The 23,509-nt window shown below is 43.0% G+C and overlaps 1 protein-coding gene and 1 long non-coding RNA gene across 5 annotated transcripts in view; one reads left to right on the forward strand and one right to left on the reverse strand.

Moving 5' to 3' along the window:
• Window positions 1-16,844, forward strand: part of LOC139277257 (interleukin-17 receptor C-like) — an 82,913-nt gene extending 66,069 nt beyond the window's left edge. For 3 of the 4 annotated variants that reach the window (XM_070895476.1, XM_070895475.1, XM_070895478.1), the window contains 6 exons: window positions 1,601-1,746; window positions 3,908-3,958; window positions 6,399-6,456; window positions 7,607-7,702; window positions 9,153-9,206; window positions 14,530-16,844. In XM_070895476.1, coding sequence (XP_070751577.1) covers window positions 1,601-1,746; window positions 3,908-3,958; window positions 6,399-6,456; window positions 7,607-7,702; window positions 9,153-9,206; window positions 14,530-15,230 — 1,106 coding nt within the window. In that variant the 3' untranslated portion in view covers window positions 15,231-16,844. The remainder of the gene's footprint in view (window positions 1-1,600; window positions 1,747-3,907; window positions 3,959-6,398; window positions 6,457-7,606; window positions 7,703-9,152; window positions 9,207-14,529) is intronic. The other variant, XM_070895477.1, reaches the window with a different exon arrangement.
• The window catches only part of LOC139277259 (uncharacterized), a 97,060-nt gene that overhangs the window by 58,167 nt on the left and 15,384 nt on the right, over window positions 1-23,509 (reverse strand). The window lies entirely within an intron of this gene.

Genomic DNA, 23,509 nt, shown 5'->3' on the forward strand with positions numbered 1-23,509 from the left:
AGGTCTGGAAGAGTAGAAGAGGAAGGAGAGCACTGGGAGAATGGGAATGCCAGATAGAGAAAATGCACTGGGAGAAGGAAGTGATGGTCAGGTAGAGAACGACGGGAGAAGAGAACAAGTGAAGAAAGAAAGAAACATAGAAACCTATAAATAGGACAGACTGGAGGCGGGAAGGATGTTTCCCCTGGCTGGGAGGTTGAGAACAAGGCCATACGGCCCTTTGAGCTTGCACTGCCATTCACTATGATCATGGCTGATCCTCTATCTCAGCACCATATTCCCACTTTCTCCCCATACCCTTTGATGCCTTTTGTGTCTAGAAATCTATCCATCTCCTTCTTCAGTGACTTGGCCTCCACAGCCTCTGTGGTAGAGAATTCCACAGGTTCACCACCCTCTGAGTGAAAGAATTTCTCCTCATCTCGGTCCTAAATTTCCTACCCCGTATCCTGAGACAGTGACCCCTTGTTCTCGACCTCCCAGCCAGGGGAAACATCCTTCCCGCCTCCAGTCTGTCCAACCCCGTCAGAATTTTATACGTTTCAATGAGATCCCCCCTCATTCTTCTAAACTCCAGTGAATACAGGCCCAGTCGACCCAATCTCTCCTCATACGACAGTCCTGCCATCCCAGGAATCAGTCTGGTGAACCTTCACTGCACTCCCTCTATGGCAAGTATATCCTTTCTTAGGTAAGGAGACCAAAGAGTGCATAAGCTAAAGAGTACATGAGCAAAAAAGAGAAGTGGCTAGTGAGAATGCTGGCAATGTTAGAAATAGACAAGCAGTGTGCAAAACAGATGGACAGACAGAGAGAAATAGCAGGTGAACTAGGAGTGGGGAGAAGAGAACAGTAGAGGAGCCAGAGAGATTGCTCAAAGAGAAGAGGTAGGGAAAGAAAGCACTGAGCGGGGAGAGGTTGAAAGTTGAGCAGCGTGGCAGTGTTGGGAGAACTGGGAGGTTCTCTTCCTTTGATCACCTCTCCACCATGCCGCAGTACAGAACAATCTTGTTTTCTCTGACAACTGAGGCATTTATCTTTCCACGCACGATGCACCTGGACACAAATCTTACAACAATTAAAATGGGAAACGAGATAAGTGCAGAAAGGAGAAAGGAATCAAAGGATATGTTGACAGGATGAGGTGAAGTAAGGTGAGAGGAGGCTCGTGTGAAGCATAAGGGTGCTGAGCCAAATGGCCTGTTCCTGTATTGTAAATACTATGTAATACTATGTGAAAGGGTAATATAATTGGATACAAAACTTAGATACCGTAATATTTTCCAATATGGTGCTATAGCATTCCTCTATTTCCCAGCAGTTTATATTGGACACTGTTTGATTTTTTGATGTTGTGCAATTAAGAGATCTCAGCCTGTTTCTATAACTTCACCTTCTTTATGGTGAGATAACACGATGATAAGGAAGGCTGTAAAGGAGTCCTGTAATCTTGCGATTGGAGCAAAGGTCCACTCTTGACTTTCCTATATCTTTCTGGGTTCACTCACTGTCACGAAAGAGGGTTTGCTGTACATTTAGGTATAGTTACAATTGTAGACTGATTAGTATAATAGTTGCTGATATCACTGAATGTTTTTAGATGTCTCACCCCTATGGAATGTGGTGTCCAAACTGGTGCAAAACGATGTTACCGTGACTATATTTCAGACTGCAAATAAAATGAACTTCTCAATCTGTACTGTGAAAGGAGACAAGTGTAAGCATTTCCGGCATAACATAAATGAGGTAAGCTAAATTTGCAATGGACAACTCCAGCCTGCTTTTAACTTTTCGTAAGCTGAAAAGTCAACTACTGTTCAAATGAGGTTGTTTGAGTGTGTGGGGCCGAAATTCAGCTCCCCGAAAAAGCCGCTTACCGCCGGAAATCAGCGGCCAGGAGGCGGAGTCGAGCGGCTGCGGAGTTCCAATCCAATGGCCGCCGCCAGCAAAATTCAGCTCAGGAATTTTTCTGGCGGACCCCACTTCCACCCCGCCGCTGCTGACCGGTCCTAAATGCATAATCAAAGCGTGCACCGCCGATCTCCCGCACCTCCAGCGAAATTCAGCTTTAAAAATCTTCCATCCCCTGAGCGGTCCCCTGACAGCTTTTTCTGTCAGTGCACCTTGTTGTCTGTGTGTGGGACCTGGCTGTGCGGCGGCCATTAAAGGCGAGGGCCCACTGCCGCGGCCGCCATTTTATATTTTTTGCCGGCGGACTTCCAGATCGGCCGGCCGGTTATGCCCCCGGGTTCGGCCGGGCTGCCAACAGGTAACCTGGCATCCCCTCTTAGGTGCTAGGCTGCTGACCCGGCCGAAACCCTCCCTGGTGGCCCAGTGGACCTAACCTTAAAAAAATCGCAGCATCCCTCCCCTTTACGTGAAGGGGAGGGACGTGATGATGCACGTGCGTCATGACATCATCACCACTCCGCTGATGATTGACAGCAGTGGTGACTCCGTCCCGCCTCCACTTCCGCCTCTCTACAGTGCTTACCGCCCCACTTCCGCCCCCATAATGACAGACTTCCAGTCCGCTTCAAAAAAAAACAATAAAGAGCTGAATTTCGTGAAAGAGGCAACCTGATCCGAAGCGGCGGAAAAAACACTTCCAAATCAGTAGGTGCGACCCATTTCGGGCGGAGGTGAATTTTGGCCCCTGTCTTTGTAAAATCGATGGTGTCAACGAAGGCAAGTCACTAGTTACATTATAGGAGGCTAACGGAAGAGGGAGTATTTAGGCCTACGAGGGTTATTGGAGACTGGGAGACTAGATGGTTGAGAACTTCATGGTTATTAGGCAACTAAGGGGATCCACACTTCAGGAACCTACCAGTGTTACCAGAGAGTAAATGGACAGCCTGTTATAAGCTGACACCTTATCCTGAGAGTGCATGCCATTTTAATTAATTTGCTGGGCCAGACAGGCACCCAAGCAAAGCCAATAGTTTTGTGTGGAGATTCATGGATGAGTGATTCTCTTCCAGGGTCTCACACTAAATCAGTGGATTCTGCCATGTTTTTCATTGTTCCTTTGCATAGAGTCTGTGGCATGTCTTTGTCTCCACATTGCTCTTTAGAGAAACTTAACCCTGCATTGCAACCTGAGACATGTTCCACAGGCACTTGCTGAAACAAGACTGGAGAGACACCATGAAGCAAGCACTGCTCAAGCATGTTACTGGAACAATGTGGTGTGTACTAAGCCAAAGGGAGTCTCAGTCACTGATGTCATGAGAAAGTGTCATCATGTATATTTTGGTTCTGATTGGTGTACTCTTTTCGCTGTTGGTGAGAAAGGAAAATGTATTTTCAGTCCACTTCTGAACAGTGATTTGAGTTTAAATCCAGTCTGGACTCTCTCTATGATGGCTGTAAGGGTCTTAATTGAAATGGGTTTGGTCAATCTTAATCCAGTTCTTACTGAGACCATAAGTACAGAAAATGCACAGAATTTGCCATAAATTGCTAATTGCAATCAGAGTGGGCACATTGATAGCTGGTGTGGGAAAGGTGGTGTTCTTTGAGGCAGGGGTTAAGCCATAATACTGGGAAAAGTCAAGGAAGTTGTACTCTATCTGACCATGCTATAACTTGGGAGGTCATTATGCTGACACTGGATGCCAAAAATGGAAAACCAATTCCATTCCCTAGCCGTGATATCCCTCACCTTGAGGAAAAAAATTCACCTCCCCACCCCCCAAATTATAAATTTATGAGCAGTCACTATTGCTTATTCTGTAGTGATACTATTTGCTGCAGAATATTCCATATGTGGTAAGTGAGAATGGTTTCTCCATACTGAAATGACCAACTGTGGGTTCTTTCAAGTGTGGAAAATGAGAATTTTGCAATAGAATTTGTCTTTGTGGCTGTTGCTAATCTCCGTTCTCTTCCACATTTGATAAAGATTAACCAGCTGATGAAGCAATTGGACCTTGGTTTACAGGACTGCTTTCAGGTTTGTGTCTTTGTCCATCTGAAGTTCTCTTAAAACTGACCAGAAAAGTTCTAAAAGTGGCTTAGGGGATGGATGCCTGGTTTAGAATTGAATCATACAGGCCAGGGTGATCCCTTGATTTGAATCCCATTCTGTGATGAGATAGATGGTTGAAGCACTACAGTTGGCATCAGCAACTCTGGATTAGGGAAAGTGCGGAGGGGGGGGGGGGGGGGGAAGGGCGGAAATCAGCCAGTGTTCTTGTTTTTCATCACTACCTACAGCTAGTGTTTTGGAAGTAAGGTGAGGGCAGGAATGGTCTTGTTTCCACCCCCAATGGTCACTGAAAGGCTCACACACAGGAAGAATGATCACTTGTGCGACACACCTGCTGGTGTCCCAGGAACGACACCCCAGCATTTCATAGAAACATAGAAACATAGAAAATAGGTGCAGGAGTAGGCCATTCAGCCCTTCTAGCCTGCACCGCCATTCAATGAGTTCATGGTTGAACATGCAACTTCAGTACCCCCTTCCTGCTTTCTCGCCATAGCCCTTGATCCCCCGAGTAGTAAGGACTTCATCTAACTCCCTTTTGAATATATTTAGTGAATTGGCCTCAACTACTTTCTGTGGTAGAGAATTCCACAGGTTCACCACTCTCTGGGTGAAGAAGTTTCTCCTCATTTCCCAGCACCTTCAGAAGGTAGGAAAGGAACAAAAATGCTGATCTGAAATGAGACTACTAACTACTATCTGAAGGGGTTAAAGTCTCCTTTTAATCGGTATTGACTGATAAGATCTGCACTTGAGAAAATACAGTTCCCTTTTGTTTATTGGGTCAGCAACTTGACAGGTTCCAGATATTGCAGCCTTCCTGGAACCGCCTTACACTGGTGATTTAGTTATCATAGAATCATAGAAATTTACAGCATGGAAGGAGGCCATTTTGGCCCATCGTGTCTGTGCCGGACTCAGTAAACGTCCTGAGTTTTTGTCATGTGAATTTATCTCCTGCAGTTAACCTCTTCAATCAAATACACTCCCAAACTTCAGAATGATTGTCAATTAATGGTTTACTTGTGCCTGGAAATTGTAATTATGATGCACAAATCCTCTGCTAATGACATGAACAAAGAGAGATTTCTTTTTAATGTCTATTTCCTGGTATTTGTTAGGTCTGGGTGTTTCTGATACAGTCTCATAAGGCAAACAGCAGCACTGTCTCTTACTCAGAGTACAAGAAAGAACGAACTTGCATTTATACAAGCTGCTGAAACTGTCTATTCTCCTATTTGGTGTTTCTGTGTAGAAACATTCCTGTCATCCTCTATATCATCTCTCCTATCCTCTCAGAGGCAATGCACAGTCAGCAACTCTACGGCATTATTGTTCCAGGCAACAGAAAAAGGAAATTGCATATGTTTAAAAATTGTAAGGTTTCTTAATTCTGCCCTGGGTTGGAACTGAGATAAATCTAGCTTGTGTCATATTTCTCCGATTTCCTTGCGCAATGAAGTCAGCAGACATTACTGAAGATGAGCCTGCCCTTTGTAGGAAAGTCAATGGCGCCACTTAATTGTAACATTATTTTGTAACGATATCTTGCTTGACAATCTGACCACATGCAGCTACTGAGCACAAAGAAGGTAAAATGCCACAACCTAGAAAGGGAAAGGAAGGGGAGAGGAGGGGAGGGGAGGGGAGTGAGTGAGTGAGGAGAGGAAGGAGATAACTAACTAACCAACTCCCTCAGTACTGCGCTGCAGTTTCAGCCTGGATGATGTGTTCTCTGGAGTGGGACCTTCTGACTCAGAGATGAGAGTGTTACCACTGAGCCAAGGCTAATGGGGATAAACTACTGAAACTTAATATATTTTTAAATAAGACAGCACTGTCCTTTAAAACTTTGGAATCTGATCTGATAATACTAAAATATTTTTAAATAACGAATAAAACTATGATTGTTTCCCGATTAAAAAGGATTAAAATATATTTTCATCAGGGTTGATGGGCCACTACTGTAGCCACTCCAGTATAGAAATAACCTATATTTAAATAGCACCTCATCATAGCCTCACGATGTCCCAAAACACTTTACAAACAATGGATTACTTTTGAAATACAGTCACTATTGTTAGTTAGGCATATGGGGCAGCCAATTTTGCACACAGCAAGGTTCTACAAACAGCATGAATGAATAACCAGAAGGGGAGGGGAGGGAAGGGAGTGAGTGAGTACTCAGTTTCAGCCTGGATTATGTGCTCTCTAGAGTGGGACCTTCTTTTGATGATGTTGGTTGATGGAGCAATTTTGGCCACCAGTGGTCTTCCTGCTCTCCTTCGAAGAGTGTCAAGGCAGGCCAGGCCTTGGTTAACAAAAGACATGGGATAATGTGTGGTAGAGAATGCTTTGCCACAAAACCATGGCTAGCTGATCTAGTACAATTTGTATCTTTCAGATCTGGCGATCAGATGTGACCTTCTCGCCTCGAATCATTGTCTGTCCCTTTGAGATGTGTAAGTATTGTATAATTTATTAATAACCTAATGAGATTTTATTGCATCAGACGTAAATCCGGCTATTTTTACTGAAGGCAGCATTTTGTGGCTGTGCATTGGCCAAATGGTCGCAGCCAGTCATGCATGCACACAGATGTTGGGATGGGGTTAGGCTCAGTCCATCTACATTGGGAACAACTGCACTTTGTGAGCATAAATGAGGGAGAGTGCAGGGCATTCTTTCATGACTGAGGCTTCAGGGTAAAAGAGCTCACTCTTATGCATTGTTGCTGCCCTGGCTGGTCTCTGATGTAGCATAAATTGCGGATCAAACCTATATTCAGTGCTGCTCTATGCAATGCATTTACCCACCAAGCCATAAGAACATAAGAAATAGGAGCAAGAGTAGGCCATACGGCCCCTCGAGCCTGCTCCACCATTCAATAAGATCATGGCTGCTCTGATCTGGGCCTCAGCTCCACTTTCCTGCCTGTTCCCCATAATCCTTGACTGCCCTGTAGTTCAAAAATCTGTCTATCTCTACCTTGAATATATTTAATGACTCAGTTCCACAGCTCTCTGGGGTAGAGAATTACAAAGATTCACGACCCTCTGAGAGAAGAAATTCCTCCTCATTTCCGTCTTAAATGGGCGACCCCTTATTCTGAAACTATGCCCCCTAGTTCCTCTCAGTATCTATCCTGTCAAGCCCCCCAGAATGTTATATGTTTCAATAAGATCACCTCTCATTCTCCTAAACTCTAATGAGTATAGGCCCAACCTGCCCAACCTTTCGTTATAAGACAACCGTTCATCTCAGGAATCAACCTCGTGAACCTTCTCTGAACTGCCTCCAATGCAAGTATATCCCTCCTTAAACAAGGAGACCAAAACCAAAAGAGGTACTACTTTCATTTCTAAACTTCTCTGCCTGGTCAGTACCACAGCTTCTATATGGAGGTACAGTTACTATCTCACTATCTTTGTAGGTTATAGTAACCCTAGTCAGTGCCTTCAAACTTTATCAATGTGACTGTGTTGCTCACCTCTTGCACAATGAGTGGGGTGGCAGAGGTCACTATGAATTCATGCTGTAAAGTAACCTGTACTATTATCAATGACAATTTCTACCAATTCATTCAACCTGATGCCTTGTTTATGTTTGCAGACACCAGAGCGCGATGGACTCCATTACTGGTATTACTTCTAATACTGATTATAATTGTGATCATCACAATTACTGTCAAGAAAGAGATACTAAAAGGTAAGGACAGGCGTTTTGCAATTCCTAGTCTAGACATGAGAACTGGCAATTTAAAAATATTCAGTATAGATTTCAAACATTAATGTCAAAAATAAGCATAGCTCTGTTGATAGCATTCTCACCTCTAGGTTTGAGTCCCACACCAGGACTTGAGCACACAGCCTATGTCTGGTACTCTGGTGCAGCACTGAGGAGCACTGCTTTCTTGGAAGTCCCATCCTATGGATGCGCTGTTAAATTGAGGTGCTGTCTATCTGCTCAAGTGGGCATTAAAATTGCTGTGGTGCCAATTGAAGAAGAGCAGGGAGTTTTCCCAATGTCCTGGTCAACATTCTTTCCTCATCAAAGATCACCAAAGAAAAAAGCATTTTATTGCTGTTCATAGGATATTGTTGATATAGAATGACTGCCACGTGGTGCTTACATAACAATAGCCATGACACTCAAAATAATTCATCGTGTGAATCGCTTTGCGATATTTCAAAGACTTGAAAAGACAAATATATATATATATATACAAAATCTTACATGTGTACATTTCCTGTCAACTTTTTTCATTATAAATTCCTATGTCCACGTCTATAATGGAAACCACCTAAACTTGTCACCCCATAATTACACACCGCTGCCAATGGAGGCCACAGCGCCACCACTGGTTGGAAGGTCATGACAGCATGCCAAGTTTATATAGGCAGTTTCTATTATAAATGTGGACATAGGAACATATAATGGAAAAGGAAAATAAGAACAGAATGTAAATGCTAGGATTGGCATCCCAATTTTTAATATAAACCGGGGGGGGGGGGAAGGACATTGTCCACAACATTCAATTTAAACAGTATAGTTAACTAAAAGTCAATGGCTTTTGAAATTTAGATGAAAGCTAAGTACTAGAACACTGAACAGGACAAGCTTGCACAATTCGAGAGGAAGCTTAAAACTGATGGCCAAGTATAAGTGGAAAAGCAATGTAAGACTGAACTCTCAGGATTGAGTGGATACATGAAGCAAGAAAAGGCCCTGATTCTATCGTAACTTTTTACTGTGTTTTTCCAACCCTATCCTTTACTTGTTTTGGAGTGCGTCTATTCTTGACCCTGTCTTTAGTGTATATGTTGCAGTTCTCTGGATCCCTTCCAACCTCAAATCTGCTCCGTACATGCTGAGAGTGTGGCTAACTCTGACCCTGTCTGTTCTCCAGCCCTTTCTAGCTGTTGGCCCTATCTGCACTGTACATAGTATTAAATAGTTGGCTATAGATCTCTCTCTCTAACCTATAAATGTTGTTGTGAATATGTACCGTGAATCCTGTCTGTATCATACAAAACAACAACTTATATTTACATACATATTGCTATTTTCTAAACCCATCCCAATTCTGCTTATATTCAGAATTTGTTGCTGCTTTCTTGCCCGCCACCTTAACCCAGCTCCTGCTCTGTTCCTACAGGTTGCATAGAGGTGATTAAATGGGATTACTGTGCAACAACTCCCACAGCTGCAGGTAACCTTTTACAATGGGTAACAGAAATAGCCATTTTTGTTTGTTAGTCTGGGCTTGAAATGTGTAGAGGCATGTGGTACTTGGTTGCATTGTAGATGTCTGAGTGGTTGAGTAAGGGAAGTATTACTGAGTAACTGCCACCAAATTGCAACTAAAGGACTGCCAATGCTCATCCGGTGCCAATGTCACTGGGCTGTGTTAATCAGATAGCATTGTGTTACTGTCCAGCTGACCCTCTAAGCAGGGGTGGATTAACCATGGGGCAGATGGGGCTGCAGCCCCAGGCCCACCAAATAAATGTAGGAAAAAAAAAATATAAGGCCTCCCAAATAGGCTGAACAGAATAGACAATGAGTCTGAAATTCCGATGTCCCCGGGCTCGTACGAAGTTTCAGCGCGCATTGCGCATGCATTGAAAACCGGCTTTTCCAATCTGTCAAGTTTCTGGCTTGGCAGATCTCACGCATATCGGGAGCGAGGACATTTGTACGTGCAAATTTGCGATATTTACGCATACAAATGTCCTCAAAATGCACCTGAAAAAGCAAGCACATAGCCTACTTTTACAGGCAAGTTTTTTTAAAACACACAAAAACATATAAAAATAAACCAAAACCAGAAGTTTATTTTAAGGCATAATTGAAAACTTCTTTAAACATTGGGAAAATATTTTTTTTTCTAAGACATTAATAACTAATTTAAATGACTCTTAAATATGTAGTGTATATTTTCTATTTGTGTTTTGGGTGTTTGGAGGGGTTTCTCATTCATAGTAATAGAAGCTTCGGACTTACGAAACTCCTATTACTATGAATGAGAATATACTATACCTGATTGGCTGCACAGAGCCTTGTGACTCCAGCTTCAGGCCTGCGCACATCCCGCCGTGCACGCGCTGCGATGCACAGCAAGAGGAGGCCTGTGCATCGGAAAGTTGAGCGGGGGCAGCAGCCTCAGGTAGGTGCGTATTTTTTTTCTAAAATCTAGTCGAGCGCCCGCGGGGAGGAGAAAGCGGAATTTCTGGGCCATTAAGAGAGGAAAAACAAGATAGAGGAAAATAAATTCACTTGTTTATATCCACATACAAAAGTACCTATATGTACTAATGTACTTATATACAGAACAGAATATGTACTAACCTGTTTTATTTCACATGTTATTAAGAGAAATTTGCATATATGTACAGGAATCTAGTATAGGTGTTGAGCGTCCAAAATACGGAGTTCAAAAATTCGGAATGTTCCGGAATCCAGACACCAGGCCAATCCGTGGCGGGGTTGTCTGGAAAATGTTCCGAAATCCGGACTCGCCCCGTCTCGGCGACCTGACTTCGCCCCGGCTTTCAGCGGCCCGACCTCGCCCCAGCCCGCGGCGGCCCGGCCCGACATCTCCGTGACTTCGCCTGCCCCGCCCCTCGGCGGCCCTCCCTTGCTCCGGCCCGACCTCGCCCCGGCCCTCGGCGGCCCGACCTCCAGCCCGACTTCTCCGCGACTTCGCCCCAGCCCCGGCTCCCCACCTTCTCCCCCTTACCTCGGCGGGCCGACCTCACCCCCTTACCTCGGCTGCCTGACCCCACCTACCTTGGCCCAGGCAAAGATGTTCCAAAGTCCGGAAATACCCGGAATCTGGAACGGCCTCGGTCCCGAGGTTTCCAGATTTCAGACGATCAACCTCTATTGCAATGTTACCAGAATCAGAATATATACCGACTTGATACAGAATATACGCTTCCATTATTGAATATACTGGCCTATGTTTTCATACTCAAAATCAGAATCATATGTGTAATGTGATGAACGTGAACAAACATAACTATAGGCCCATTTTTTGGATCAATTTGCCCCAGGCCCATCAGGCCCTTAATCTGGCCCTACCTCTAAGTTGCATGATGGACCCAAGGCCTAGTAGTTCTAAGAGGAGGGTCCTCCTACTCATAAATTTCACGTTTGAAATTCAGCCTTGGCTTACATTTGATAATAGTGGTTGAGTTTTATTAGATTTCAGCCAGGCTGTCAAGACAGCATGCTCCAGTGTTAGTGTGTGCTCTGCAATATGTGTGTATCATTTCAATTCCGTTAAGAAGACCCAAGATTTTGGCACTACAGACATGTACACTAAACCGTCAAGCAATAATCATGTAAGAAGAACCAAATTGATGCAACTGAGAGAAGGGTTCGTGGCTCTGAAATGGTGGTGTGATGGGAGAAAAATGTTGATTCCTAGCTTAAGTTTGCACAATAATGGGTAGAACTACAAAGCCTGAGCGATTGGGAATTATTGGCTCATCCTGGTGCTCGAATCTATAATTAAGGATAGGGTGACTAAACACCTCAAATTTCCAGTTGATAAAGAGAGAGTCAGCATGGATTTTGTGAAAGGTAGGCCGTGCCTGACGAACCTGATTTAATTTTTTTGAGGAGATGATTAAAGTACTGGACAAGGGCATGTCTATGGATGTTATTTATACGGACTTTCAGAAGACATTTGATAAAGTCCCACAAAGAGACTGTTAACTAAGGTAGAAGTCCATGGAATTGAAGCCAAATTATTGACCTGGTTAGAAAATTGGCTGAGCGGCAGGAGACAGAGAGTATGGATAATGGGCAGGTACTCAAATTGGAAGGATGTGACTAGTGGTGTCCCACTGTGTTGGGGCCTCAATTATTCACAGTATTTATTAATGTCTTAGATGATGGCATAGAAAGCCATATATTCAAATTTGCTGATGACACAAAGATAGGCAGCATTGTAGGCAGTGTCGATGAAAGCATAATTTATCGATATCCCTTTGTCATTTTAAGTGAATGAGAAAACTGTGACAAATGGATTTCAGTGTCGGCAAATGTGAAGTCATCCATTTCGGACCTAAAAAGGATAGAACAGGGTACTTTTTAAAATGGTGAAAAACTAAAAACAGTGGAGGCCCAAAGAGACTTGAGGGTCCAGGTACATGGATCATTACAATGTCATGAACAGATATAGAAAATAATCAAAAAGGCTAATGGAATGCTGGCCTTTATATCTAGAGGACTAGAATACAAGGGGGTAGAAGTTATGCTGCAGCTATACAAAGCCCTGGTTAGACCACACCTGGAATACTGTGAGCAGTTCAGGGCACCACACCTTAGGAAGGATATATTGGTCTTGGAGGGAATGCAGTGTAGGTTTACCAGAATGATACCAAGGGTTAAGTTAAGAGGTGAGATTATACAAATTAGGGTTGTATTCCCTAGAATTTCGAAGGTTAAGAGAACTAGCCTGCTGGTAAACTCAGTCATACCTGCCCTCGTGAAACACAGTCACATCTGTTTTAAGTACTCTTCCCTCAGTGACATTTCAATGGACCCACCCTCACTTTTTTTCTCCCATTTTGAAATCTAAGGAGCAGCATATTTTGAGATACACAGAACATTTTCCAACATTTTTTAAACTCTTTCATAAAATGCAATTTTAAAAAAACTGCTGTAAATCTAAATGAAGACTCCGGGGTGAAATTGCCCCTCGCCTCAATTGGGGCAGTAACATTCTGGGGCTGGAACTTTTTAATCGTGACTGGATGAAAATTAAAAAGCTGCCAATTTTGCTTCAGTCAACCTTGAAAACTCAATTTTAAATAAAAGTGGTAATCATAATAGAAGCAGAGGGTGATGTGCTCGACTCTGAACAGTAAATGCTTACATCAAGTAATGTGAATAAATGGTTTCATGAAATAGTTGTTTATAGAATACAAGAGTAGGGAGGTTTTGCTTGAACTGTATAAAACACTAATTAGGCCTCAGCTGGAGTACTGTGTGCAGTTCTGGTCACCACATTACAGGAAAGATGTGATTGCACTAAAGAGGGTGCAGAGGAGATTTACGAGGATGTTGCCTGGACTGGAGAATTTTAGCTATCAATTTTAGCTATGAGGAAAGATTGGATAGGTTGAGTTTGTTTTCTTTGGAACAGAGTAGGCTGAGGAGAGACCTTATTGAGGTGTATAAAAGACCTATTTCCCTTAGCCAAGAGGGTCAACAACCAGGGGGCATAGATTTAAAGTAATTAGTAGGAGGTTTAGAGGGGATTTGAGGGGCATTTTTTTCATCCAGGGGTGATGGGAATCTGGAACTCACTGTCTGAAAGGGTGGTAGAGGCAGAAACCCTCACCACAGTAAAAAAAAAGTACATGGATGTGCACTTGAAGTGCCATAACCTACAAGGTTACAGACCAAGAGCTAGAAAGTGGGATTAAGCTGGGTAGCTTTGTCGGCCAGCGCAGACACGATGGGCCAAAATGGCCTCCTTCCATGCTGTAAATTTCCATGATATATTTTTATACATTAACAGAAGTGTAAAATGTATGAAAGATTGCTTTTTTCTGTGAAGTGATGAAATAAGACAAAAAAATGTCCAATTACTTTGGTTGGTGATTTTATTGTAATTTAAACTGTACCCGAATGCACGGATTGAGGAGTTCTGATCCTAAATATAATGGAACCTCATTATAGTGAAATAAAAGTCCAAATTTGTGAAAAAGTATTACTAACACTATGTTGCAACTTGTACATAGCCGTGTATTGCAAGAGATAATGTTCTATGCACATTTAAGTCATAGTTAGAATACATAGTATAATCTATCACTGAGGGTGAGAGAGTATAGGGGAGATTTTCCTGGGTCATTGCCCTGGCTCACTGGATCACCTGGGTTTAGAGAATACTGGAAAATCAGACGGGTCTGAGCACACACCTATAAAGAAATCATAGGATTACAGTACAGAAACAGGCCATTCGGCCCAACCAGTCCTTGCTAGCGGTTATGCTGCACTCGAGCCTATCAGGCAGGTTCCTTTATAGGTGCAGACCGAGTGACATCTGCCCTGACATATATTGGCTCAGTTGGTCGCACTCTCACTTCCAAGTCAAAGTTTTTTGGATTCAAGCTCTAGTACTGACTTGAGCACATAATCTAGGCTGACTCTTCAGGGAATACGGAAGGAGTGCTGCATTGTTAGCATCTCTATCTGCCTGTTCAGATGGACATAAAAATGTCATAAATCCAATGTCCAGTGACATAAATAAAGATGTCTCCCAGCGCCCCAGCCAACAATTCTACATCACCAAAAAACAATGTCTGGTCATTCATCCAACTGCCGCTAATGGGACGTCGCTTTGCATACATTGGTCACCATAATGCCTGCATAACAAGAGTAGCTGAACTTCCAAAGAATTAATTTCTTATACTGTGCCTTGGGACATCATGAGGCTGCGATGGCACACTATATGAATGCAAGTTCTTGATTTACATGGAATGGCCTGTAATATTATAATACTTTGCTTTTTCCAGGTCCTCCGATTAACAGGAAGGTCCTCCTTCTGTATTCACTGGATCACAACCAGTTTGAAATGTTGGTTAACACTCTTTCGTCTGTCCTGTTTGAATTAAACATCCAAGTAGCCGTGGATCTGTGGAATCGTAGAGCACTGGGTGCCCAAGGCCCCCTGCCGTGGATCCACTCCCAGAAAAATAAAATTACTGAAGAAGGTGGAAAAATCCTCATCCTCTTCTCCAAGGGTGCCAGTATGAAATACAATGAATGGCTCCAGTCCAGTGAAGGTGTGGCAACCATACACGACCCATACGATGGATTTATGGCCTCCTTGAACTGTGTTCTTCCTGATATCATGAAAGGAAATGTTTCTGAGAAGTACGTTTGTGCATATTTTGAAGATTTGCAGAGCAAGGCAGAAATACCAGAGATATTTAATAAAATGCCAATCTACAATTTGCCATCACAACTTCATGAGTTCCTCCAAGAGATTGGGGTAACAGCCAACTTCAAACCTGCGCAGAAAGCAACCAGCTATCAGTCAACAATTCGTGGCCGTCTTAGTGGCGTCATTAAGGAGTGCCAGCTGTGGGAACAAAATCACTCAACCTGCTACTGGGACCACTACAAGTTAGAGGGGACATCAGACTGGCAACAAGAAAGTGATCCAATGGTGCATTGTCCACTGATAAAACTGGAAATGCTTTCAACAGTTTGACAATTCCATAAGGACAAAACCTTGCTGTACTGAGCAATCACTGTCTCTCATTGCTCTGGTTAAAATCCAGGTTACCGCCCAACTTTGAAAGATTGTGACAAAGGGAAACCGTTTTAAGGCACGTCAAATCAAAAACCGTAACTGTGTTACTTTAATCCTGTTGATGGCACTGCGGTCCCTTTGAAATGGATAATGTTTCATTTGGTAAAGTTGTTACAACTAAAGTGTTTTAAACCAATACTTGGTAACACAATACTTTCCTGGAGTCCCCTTTTATTTCAAAAACGATAAACAAAAACTTTAACAAACCTTATTGAACAAAAACAAAACTTCTCTTCACTTTCTGCAGTAATGAAAAATTAAAGCAATCTTAAACGATTTACTACTTTAATGAAGGGACTAAAAAACTGAATGTATTCACTGCCAGAGACATAGTCTTGTCAAATCAAGAGGTATTGTCAGTCTGGCCTTTAGATTTTGGACTTAGTGATCTGTAAACATACAAGATAATGAAAGACTGCTCACAAAAGCCCCAGGACACTCCATGGATCTATTGCACTGCAGCAGGAAGTAGACAGTACTGGAAGAAAATTCAGGAAGAACTTATCCATTGTCTATTATGAGTGAATGGACCTCTTCATTCTTATATAAGAGACTGAGTGACAATCTCAGGCAGCCAGTTATTTTATAACTGCAGTCTTTTATGTGTATATATGTGCATCAGTGTAAATATGTTAAATATTTTGTATATAGTATGATTATTCTGCTATCTTAGTTTTATTCACTACAATCCAGTCACAGAAACAGGAAATGTTAGGAACGGGAAAATCATATTTGCCCCAAGATGCTTGTCCTTGTTTTGGTTGATCTTAACCCCACCATTTTAAAACATCCTTCAATTCACTCTTTCTCCAGAAACCCATCTATTTGTCTTTTGATCCCATCAACACCAGTTGAGCCCATTCAAGTGAATAGCTCGTTTGTCAACAGAACTTGTTCAGTTATTCACTAAAGTGATGTTGCCATTTTTCTTTATAATGACCTTCGGCTGGTTCTCACAACCTGCTGCTGTCTCCTGCTCTACCGTCCTGGCCTTCTGCAATCTCTCACTCGGCCCTCATGATCTGCTGCTGTTTCCTGCACCACACCTTTAGACCATAACAGCTAACTGAAAAACTGACATTAAATGAGAGTAGCAGTTTGGTTTAGGTCACCGGTTCAGTAATCTACTGCTGTGTTGAAGTAAACTGCTGCAATTTAATCTCAGCTGTGAAATCACATTATGTATTCCCAGTGCGGAGTTCAGAGGCTGTGTTGCACCGGAGGTGGTGGGAGATCAGGATAGGGTGGGAAGCCACAGCAGATATTCACTTAGGCTAGCAGTTCATTTAAGCATTCTGGAAAATGTGGGAAGTCATAAGAAAATAATTTCTGCACTGATGTTTCATTAATTTAAGTGGGCTATCCCTTTGTCAGCTATTTACTTAAGTGAGTTTCACTATTTGTTTTATTGACCTGTCTGTTAACTTATTCCATATGTCTATTTATTTCTGGCTCATTCCTTTGTAAAGAGAGCTCCTTGTTCAGTTTAATAAAAGTTTTTAAAATGTCAAATGAGCAGTCCCTCCAGATTAGGTTTGGGAGTTTTTGCACTGACTGCAAGTTATTTGAATTCTAACGTAAAAGAATAACAACTTGCATTTATACAATGGGGCTGAAATTGATCAACTTGCCACCGACTGCCGCCGACATTTCTCTGCAAGATCCGCCCAGTGACACTTTCAATGTGGCCTGGAGCGTGCGGGAGGGGAGAGCCGCCGGGAACCGCTGACTTCAACGGACGGTCGAGTGGCGCAACTGACCTCCTGCCCGCCGAGCTCCCATATTCATGCGGGCGGGAGTCGGCACCAGAACTGGGGTGGACTACTGATTGGAGGCTGGTCTGTCCCCGATGGTAAGTCTGAAGATGCTGAAAAAAAGGTTAATAAACATTTTTTTTTCCACAGCGCCTTACCTGGATGGGCCCCCCTGAAGGTCTTCCGATAGTTTAAAAAAATGTTTCCTGATGATTTTTATTTTCAGCTGTTCGTCCCTCCGTGGGTCTGACTCCATCCTCGGCAGCACTTGGGCGGTAAGCACCTCTGCCGCCGAGAATGAGAGCTCCCGCCCGCAGCCGCCCAGACTGACGGCGTACGTCGTTCATTTGCTGCCCACCGACCTTTGAGGGACCTTGGTGATGAAAACCCTGCCGAAAGTACCATCCAGTACCTCAGCGGCACTTAGACGGCTGGAGGCCTTGACCAAATTGGGCCCCAATGCCATTAACGTAGTAAAACATACTACATTGGCATTAACTGTCTTTATATGGAGCAACTGAAATGATGGCTTGAACAATCAAATCTGTAACTGCTCAAATAGCAATTAGTCTCGAGCATTTTTGCAGTCTTTGAGATTTTTTGATAAGTGTATTTTTTTTGTATTGTAAATAGAGAGAAAAATGTTGTCAGTTGTATTATTACATTAGTTGGACAACACAGATATGTTGCAGTGACTGTGGGTCACTGAACCATTAACCATTTATTTGTACTGAGAAACAATGGCCATTCTTCATGCTTGTGCCTAGAGAGTGATTGTAGTCCTACTGGTTATAAAGCACCAAAGCTGAATCCTATCTCCACTCAATGTCCACATACATGCACTTTACAAAAGGGCTCAATGAACAGAGATGAGGATTGGGAATCCTGGCCAGCTGTTTTAATGGGGGAAAGGTTGGGTGATGTGCAAGAGCAGTGGGAATTGGGAGTTCAAGTTCATATGACTTTAAAAGCAGCACTTCATTAAAGAAAAGCTAATAGATACTGGGTTTATGGTGAGAGGAATAGAATCTAAAAGTCAAAATGTAATGGTAAATCTATCCAAAACCTTAGTAAGAACTTAGTAGTATCCTTTCAGGTCTGAATGTCGACGCATATTACATAGGTTACAACACAGAAACAGGCCATTCGACCCAGCCAGTCTGTTAGTGTTTATCCTTCACACGAGCAGTCGTCCATATACCATTTCCCTTTATCATCTTTTCCTTCAACCATCCACTAAAAACTCTGCGCAGTTTTGTACTCCACACAATAGGAATGATTTTTGAGTCAAAAGGGAGGGCACAGTGCAGATTCATTCAGACGTTGCCTGAAATGAGAAAATGGAAATAGAATTTGAAAAATTGGGCAGTTTTCATAACAACAGAAACGTTATGGGACAATTTGGTAGAGTTGTTTAAAATTACGAAGGGATGGCACAGTTTCTAGAGGTTAAGGAGTCTAGAATGAGGTGCCATAGATGTAAGATTAAATGTAAGAGATTTAGGACAGAAAGCAGGAGAAACTTCTCTTTTTAAACAGATGGTTGTGGGGCAATGGAATGTACCACTGGAATTAGTTTCCATATTGTAATTTCTACGTAATTCTATGTAAAAACGCAAGGTTAATGGGCAATCTATCTTTGTGTACTGGACCCTATGTAATCTATTGATGACCTTGTACATCCTGCATGGTCAACAGGATCATCTGCATGCACATACTGAACTCTACAATGTCAGTATGGTCATCAGCTTAGATGGAATGGACCACAACAATTGGCAGGGCCATCTGCCTAAAGACGCAGTCTTTAGGATCATTTCATTTTACTACATTGGCCCAGATGTTGCGGTGGGTAATAACGGTGAACTGTTAGTGTTTGCTGTCATTACCCTTCTGAAACTGACCGCAACTTCAGGAATTGGCGCACGTGCAGATAAACGTGGAAATCCTGAAGTTGATATCAGTCATTCACTGTTCCGACACAGGCTGCTGTGTGAACCCCCACCATCTGCCCCCCCGCCCTCCCCCCGGTAATAGCCGGCAATCGGTGGAACTGACGAAAACATGAGCTTTGTGCTAATATCGCTGTTAAACACCCCATTAGATATTGAGCCTTGCTGGAATGGGTGTAACTGGGGTTTTAACAGCGTATTGTCTGCTGAATAACCATTCTGCCACTGAAAAACTAATTTTTATATTTGTGGAGTGTCAAACTTTTCCATTATGATAAAAATTACAATAAAAAACTGTTTTCATGTATTTTTTAAGGTTTGTTCTTGATCTATCAGCATCTATCTTAACCCCATTGTATGTCCCAATCTTTATTTTGCTCTCTAACATTTTTTTAAAGTACAGATAATTCAGTGCTTTTCATTTCCTATCTGTGAGAATTCTTCAAGGTGATTGACTGCTTAGACAGCTTGCTGACACCACTGCAGCATTTTGCTCGGGATTCCAACTACACAGCGCTGCAGTCAATTGCAAGTCGAGAAAGGTAAACTTCTCACCACAAAGATCGTGAGGAGGTCAGCGGTGAGCACCTTAGCTTTGCCACTGACTAGAGGATTGGCTAACTAATAGAAAAGAAAGTTGGGATAAATTGATCATTTTCCGGTTGGCAAACAGTGACTAGTGGGGTGCCGTAGGGATCGGTGCTGGGGCCTCATCTATTTACAATCTATATTATGGACTTGGATGAAGGGACAGAGTGCAATATAGTCAAGTTTGCTGATGATACAAAGATGGATGGGAAAGCAAATTGTGAGGAGGACACAAAAAATCTGCAAAGGGATATAGACAGGCTAAGTGAGTGGGCAAATAATTGGCAGATGGAGTATAATGTGGGAAAATGTGAGGTTATCCACTTTGGCAGAAAAAATAGAAAAGCAAATTATAATTTAAATGAAGAAAAATTGCAAAGTGCTTCAATACAGAGGGACCTGGGGGTCCTTGTACATGAAACCCAAAAAGTTAGTATACATGTACAACAAGTAATCAGGATGGCAAATGGAATATTGGCCTTTCATGCAAGGGGGAATAGAGTATAAAAGCAGAGAAACCCTGCTACAACTATACAGGGTATTGGTGAGGCCACACCTAGAATACTGTGTGCAGTTTTGGTCTCCATATTTAAGGAAGGATATACTTGCATTGGAGGTTGTTCAGTGATGGTTCATTAGATTGATTCCGGAGATGAGGGGGTTGATTTATGAAGATAGGTTGAGTAGGTTGGGACTATACTCATTGGAGTTCAGAAGAATGAGAGGTGATCTTATTGAAAGATAATGAGAGGGCTCGACAAGTTGAATGCAGAAAGGATATTTCCACTCACAGGGGAAACTAAAACGAGGGGGCATAGTCTCAGAATAAAGGGCTGCCCATTTAAAATTGAGATGAGGAAGAATTTCTTCTCCGGGTTGCAAATCTGTGGAATCCTCTACCCCAGAGAGCTGTGGAGGCGGGGTCATTTATTATATTTAAAGCTGAGATGGTCAGATTTTTGAGCGATAAGGGAATAAAGGGTTATGGGGACTAACCTGATTGAATTTTTTGAGAAGGTAACCAAGAGGGTCGATGAGGCTAGTTGCGTACGATGTAGTGTCTATGGACTTTAGTAAAACTTTTGATAAGGTCCCACATAGTAAACTGGTCACGAAGGTTAAAGCCCATGGGATCCAGGGCAAAGTGGCAAGTTGGATCCAAGATTGGCTTAGAGGTAAGAAGCAAAGGGTAATAGTTGATGGATGCTTTTGTAACTGGAAGGATGTTTCCAGTGGGGTTCCGCAAGGCTCAGTAATGGGTCCCTTGCTTTTTGTGGTATATATTAACGATTTAGATTTGAATATAGGGAGCAGGATTAAGAAGTTTGCAGACGACACTAAAATTGGCTGTGTGGTTGATAATGAAGAGGAAAGTCATGGGCTGCAGGAGGATATCAATCTGCTGGTCAGGTGGGCAGAGCAGTGGCAAATGGAATTTAATTCAGAGAAGTGTGAGGTAATGTACTTTTAGGAGAGCTAATAAGGAAAGGGTATACACATTAAACGGTAGGCCACTTAATAGTGTAGATGAACAAAGGAACCTTGGAGTGCTTGTCCACAGATCCCTGAAAGCAGGCCAGGTGGATAAAGTGGTTAAGAAGGCATACAGAATGCTTGCCTTTATTGGCTGAGGCATAGAATATGAGCAGGGAGGATATGCTTAAATTGTACAATACTTTGGTTAGGCCACAGCTGGAGAACTGCATGTAGTTCTGGTCACCGTATTATAGGAAGGACGTGATTGCACTAGAGAGAGTGAAGAGGAGATTTACTAGGATGCTGCCTGGAATGGAGAATCTTCATTATGAGGACAGATTGGATAGGCTGGGTTTGCTCTCATTGGAACAGAGGAGGTTGAGAGGACAAAATATTGAGGGGCCTGGACATAGTGAATAGTAAGGGCCTATTTCCATTGGTGGAGGGATCTATTACAAGGTGGCATAGTTTTAAGGTGGTTGATGGAAGGTTTAGAGGGGATTTGAGGTGGGGGGGGAGCTTCTTTACACAGAGGGTGTGGGGATCTGGAACTCAGTGCCTGGAAGAGTGGTGGATGCAGAAACCCTCACCACTTTTAAGAGATGGTTGGATGGGCACAAAGTGCCGTAACCTGCAAGGTTACAGACCTAGAGCTGGTAATTGGGATTAGACTGGATAACCTCTTGTTGGCCGGCTCAGATATAATGGTAAGTACTGCAGGGAATCGAATACGGCCAGGGGGTCTCCTGAACTAGTTTCGATTACCTGGACAGGTCGGAGAGGAATTTTCCCAGATTTTTTTTCCCTAAATTGGCCTGGGTTTTTATCTGGTTTTTGCCTCTCCCAAGAGATCACATGGCTCCAGTTGGGGTGGAGTGTAGAATGTTTTAGTGTAAGGGGTGTCGCAGTTGCGTGAGGCAGACTGGTTGGGCTGGGTGCTTTTTACCTTTCTGCCATTGTTCATTGTTCATAGGTTTATATGTAACCTTCAGGGCTGCTGACCGAGGACCGTGCGGCTCTTTGTCAGCCAGCGCAGACACGATGAGCCGAAATGGCCTCCTTCTGCACTGTAAATTTCCATGTTTCTGTAAGCTCTCTAATTCCCAGCCTCCCCCTACAACTGTTTAAATTTCACTCTTGCGTCTGGCCTGGAAAATGTAGGGGTGGAAATTCGTTTTCTAACGCCACCCCGTTACCGTCAGAGAGCGGCAGTTAAACGCTTACCGGCGGCGGCGACCGGGTTCCTCGGCTGTCAGAAAATTTAGTTGGGCGGTGGGGGCAGCGCCAAGACTTACCACTGCACACTCTGCCATCACCCATGTAGTGACATCATTGAATGTGCAAAGCCCCCTTGCCGCCACCGCTGGGAAATTAGGTGAGTATGGTGGCCTTACCAGCAGGCGTCCAAATAACCTGAGAAAGCTAGTGGGACATCGAGGATCCCAAGGTGGGAGCGTCCAGGGTTCAAGGTAAGTGGTGATGTTTATTATTTTTACCATTTATGCATTAATTGGACTAGTGGGGAAGTGATGAATGTGGATGAGGGAAAATGTTGGAAACTTAAAAAAAAAAATTTTTCATCTCTCATGCCGGCAGCCTACCGTCAGGAAATTCGCTGGGTCTCCTGAGATGTCGCTCCGTTGGCACCCGAGGATGAGTGTGTAACGCCACTTTTAGTGCTGCTCTCCCTCATCTTAGGGTGGAAAAACTGAATTTTGTATTTGAGGCGGCACCTACCGCCTGGCGCTAAAATCAGCACTCGGCCCATGACACCACGTCAAAAACGGCGGACCAAATTTTGACCCCTTACTGTTATGTTAAATAGAAGCTATTCAACAAGACAGTTGTTTATTTTGACTGAAGTCTGAACTGTTTGTTTAGAGTTGCAGAATATAACTGGGTTAAACCAAGTGGATACAACTTTAAATAATTAGTTGAACTTAATAAAAGATTGAGCTGAAATGTGAAAAATTGTGGCAGCTCATTTATCATGTGCTGTCTTAAACCCTTCATCATTTTAACAGTAACAACCAAAATGAACTGGAAAATGGAACTCTTTGTGCCAGATCACAAAAAAATGAAAAATGTAAATACTCCCAGAATAGCAAGTACATGGCTCAGTGCCATTTCTGTATTGCTTATCATAGGAACCTTCTGTATACACACTTTACACTGTTGTACAGAACCCGTACAGGGTTTGTATAGAAACTGTATGATGTGACTTAAATGTATATTAGTCATCGGTGATGTAAACAGCAGTGTCACTGCTGTCAGATTGGTATTTCAGAGAGCCAACACAGGTGTGGTGGGCTGAATATTCTCCTCCTATGCTGTGAAATATTGGCCCGGATTTTTCAGGGCCTGCGGGTGCACATGCCCCCGGCAAGTTCCGGGTTTACGTGTGAGAAGC

Source organism: Pristiophorus japonicus, chromosome 12, assembly GCF_044704955.1.
Source record: "Pristiophorus japonicus isolate sPriJap1 chromosome 12, sPriJap1.hap1, whole genome shotgun sequence".
Classification (NCBI taxonomy): Eukaryota; Metazoa; Chordata; class Chondrichthyes; family Pristiophoridae; genus Pristiophorus; species Pristiophorus japonicus.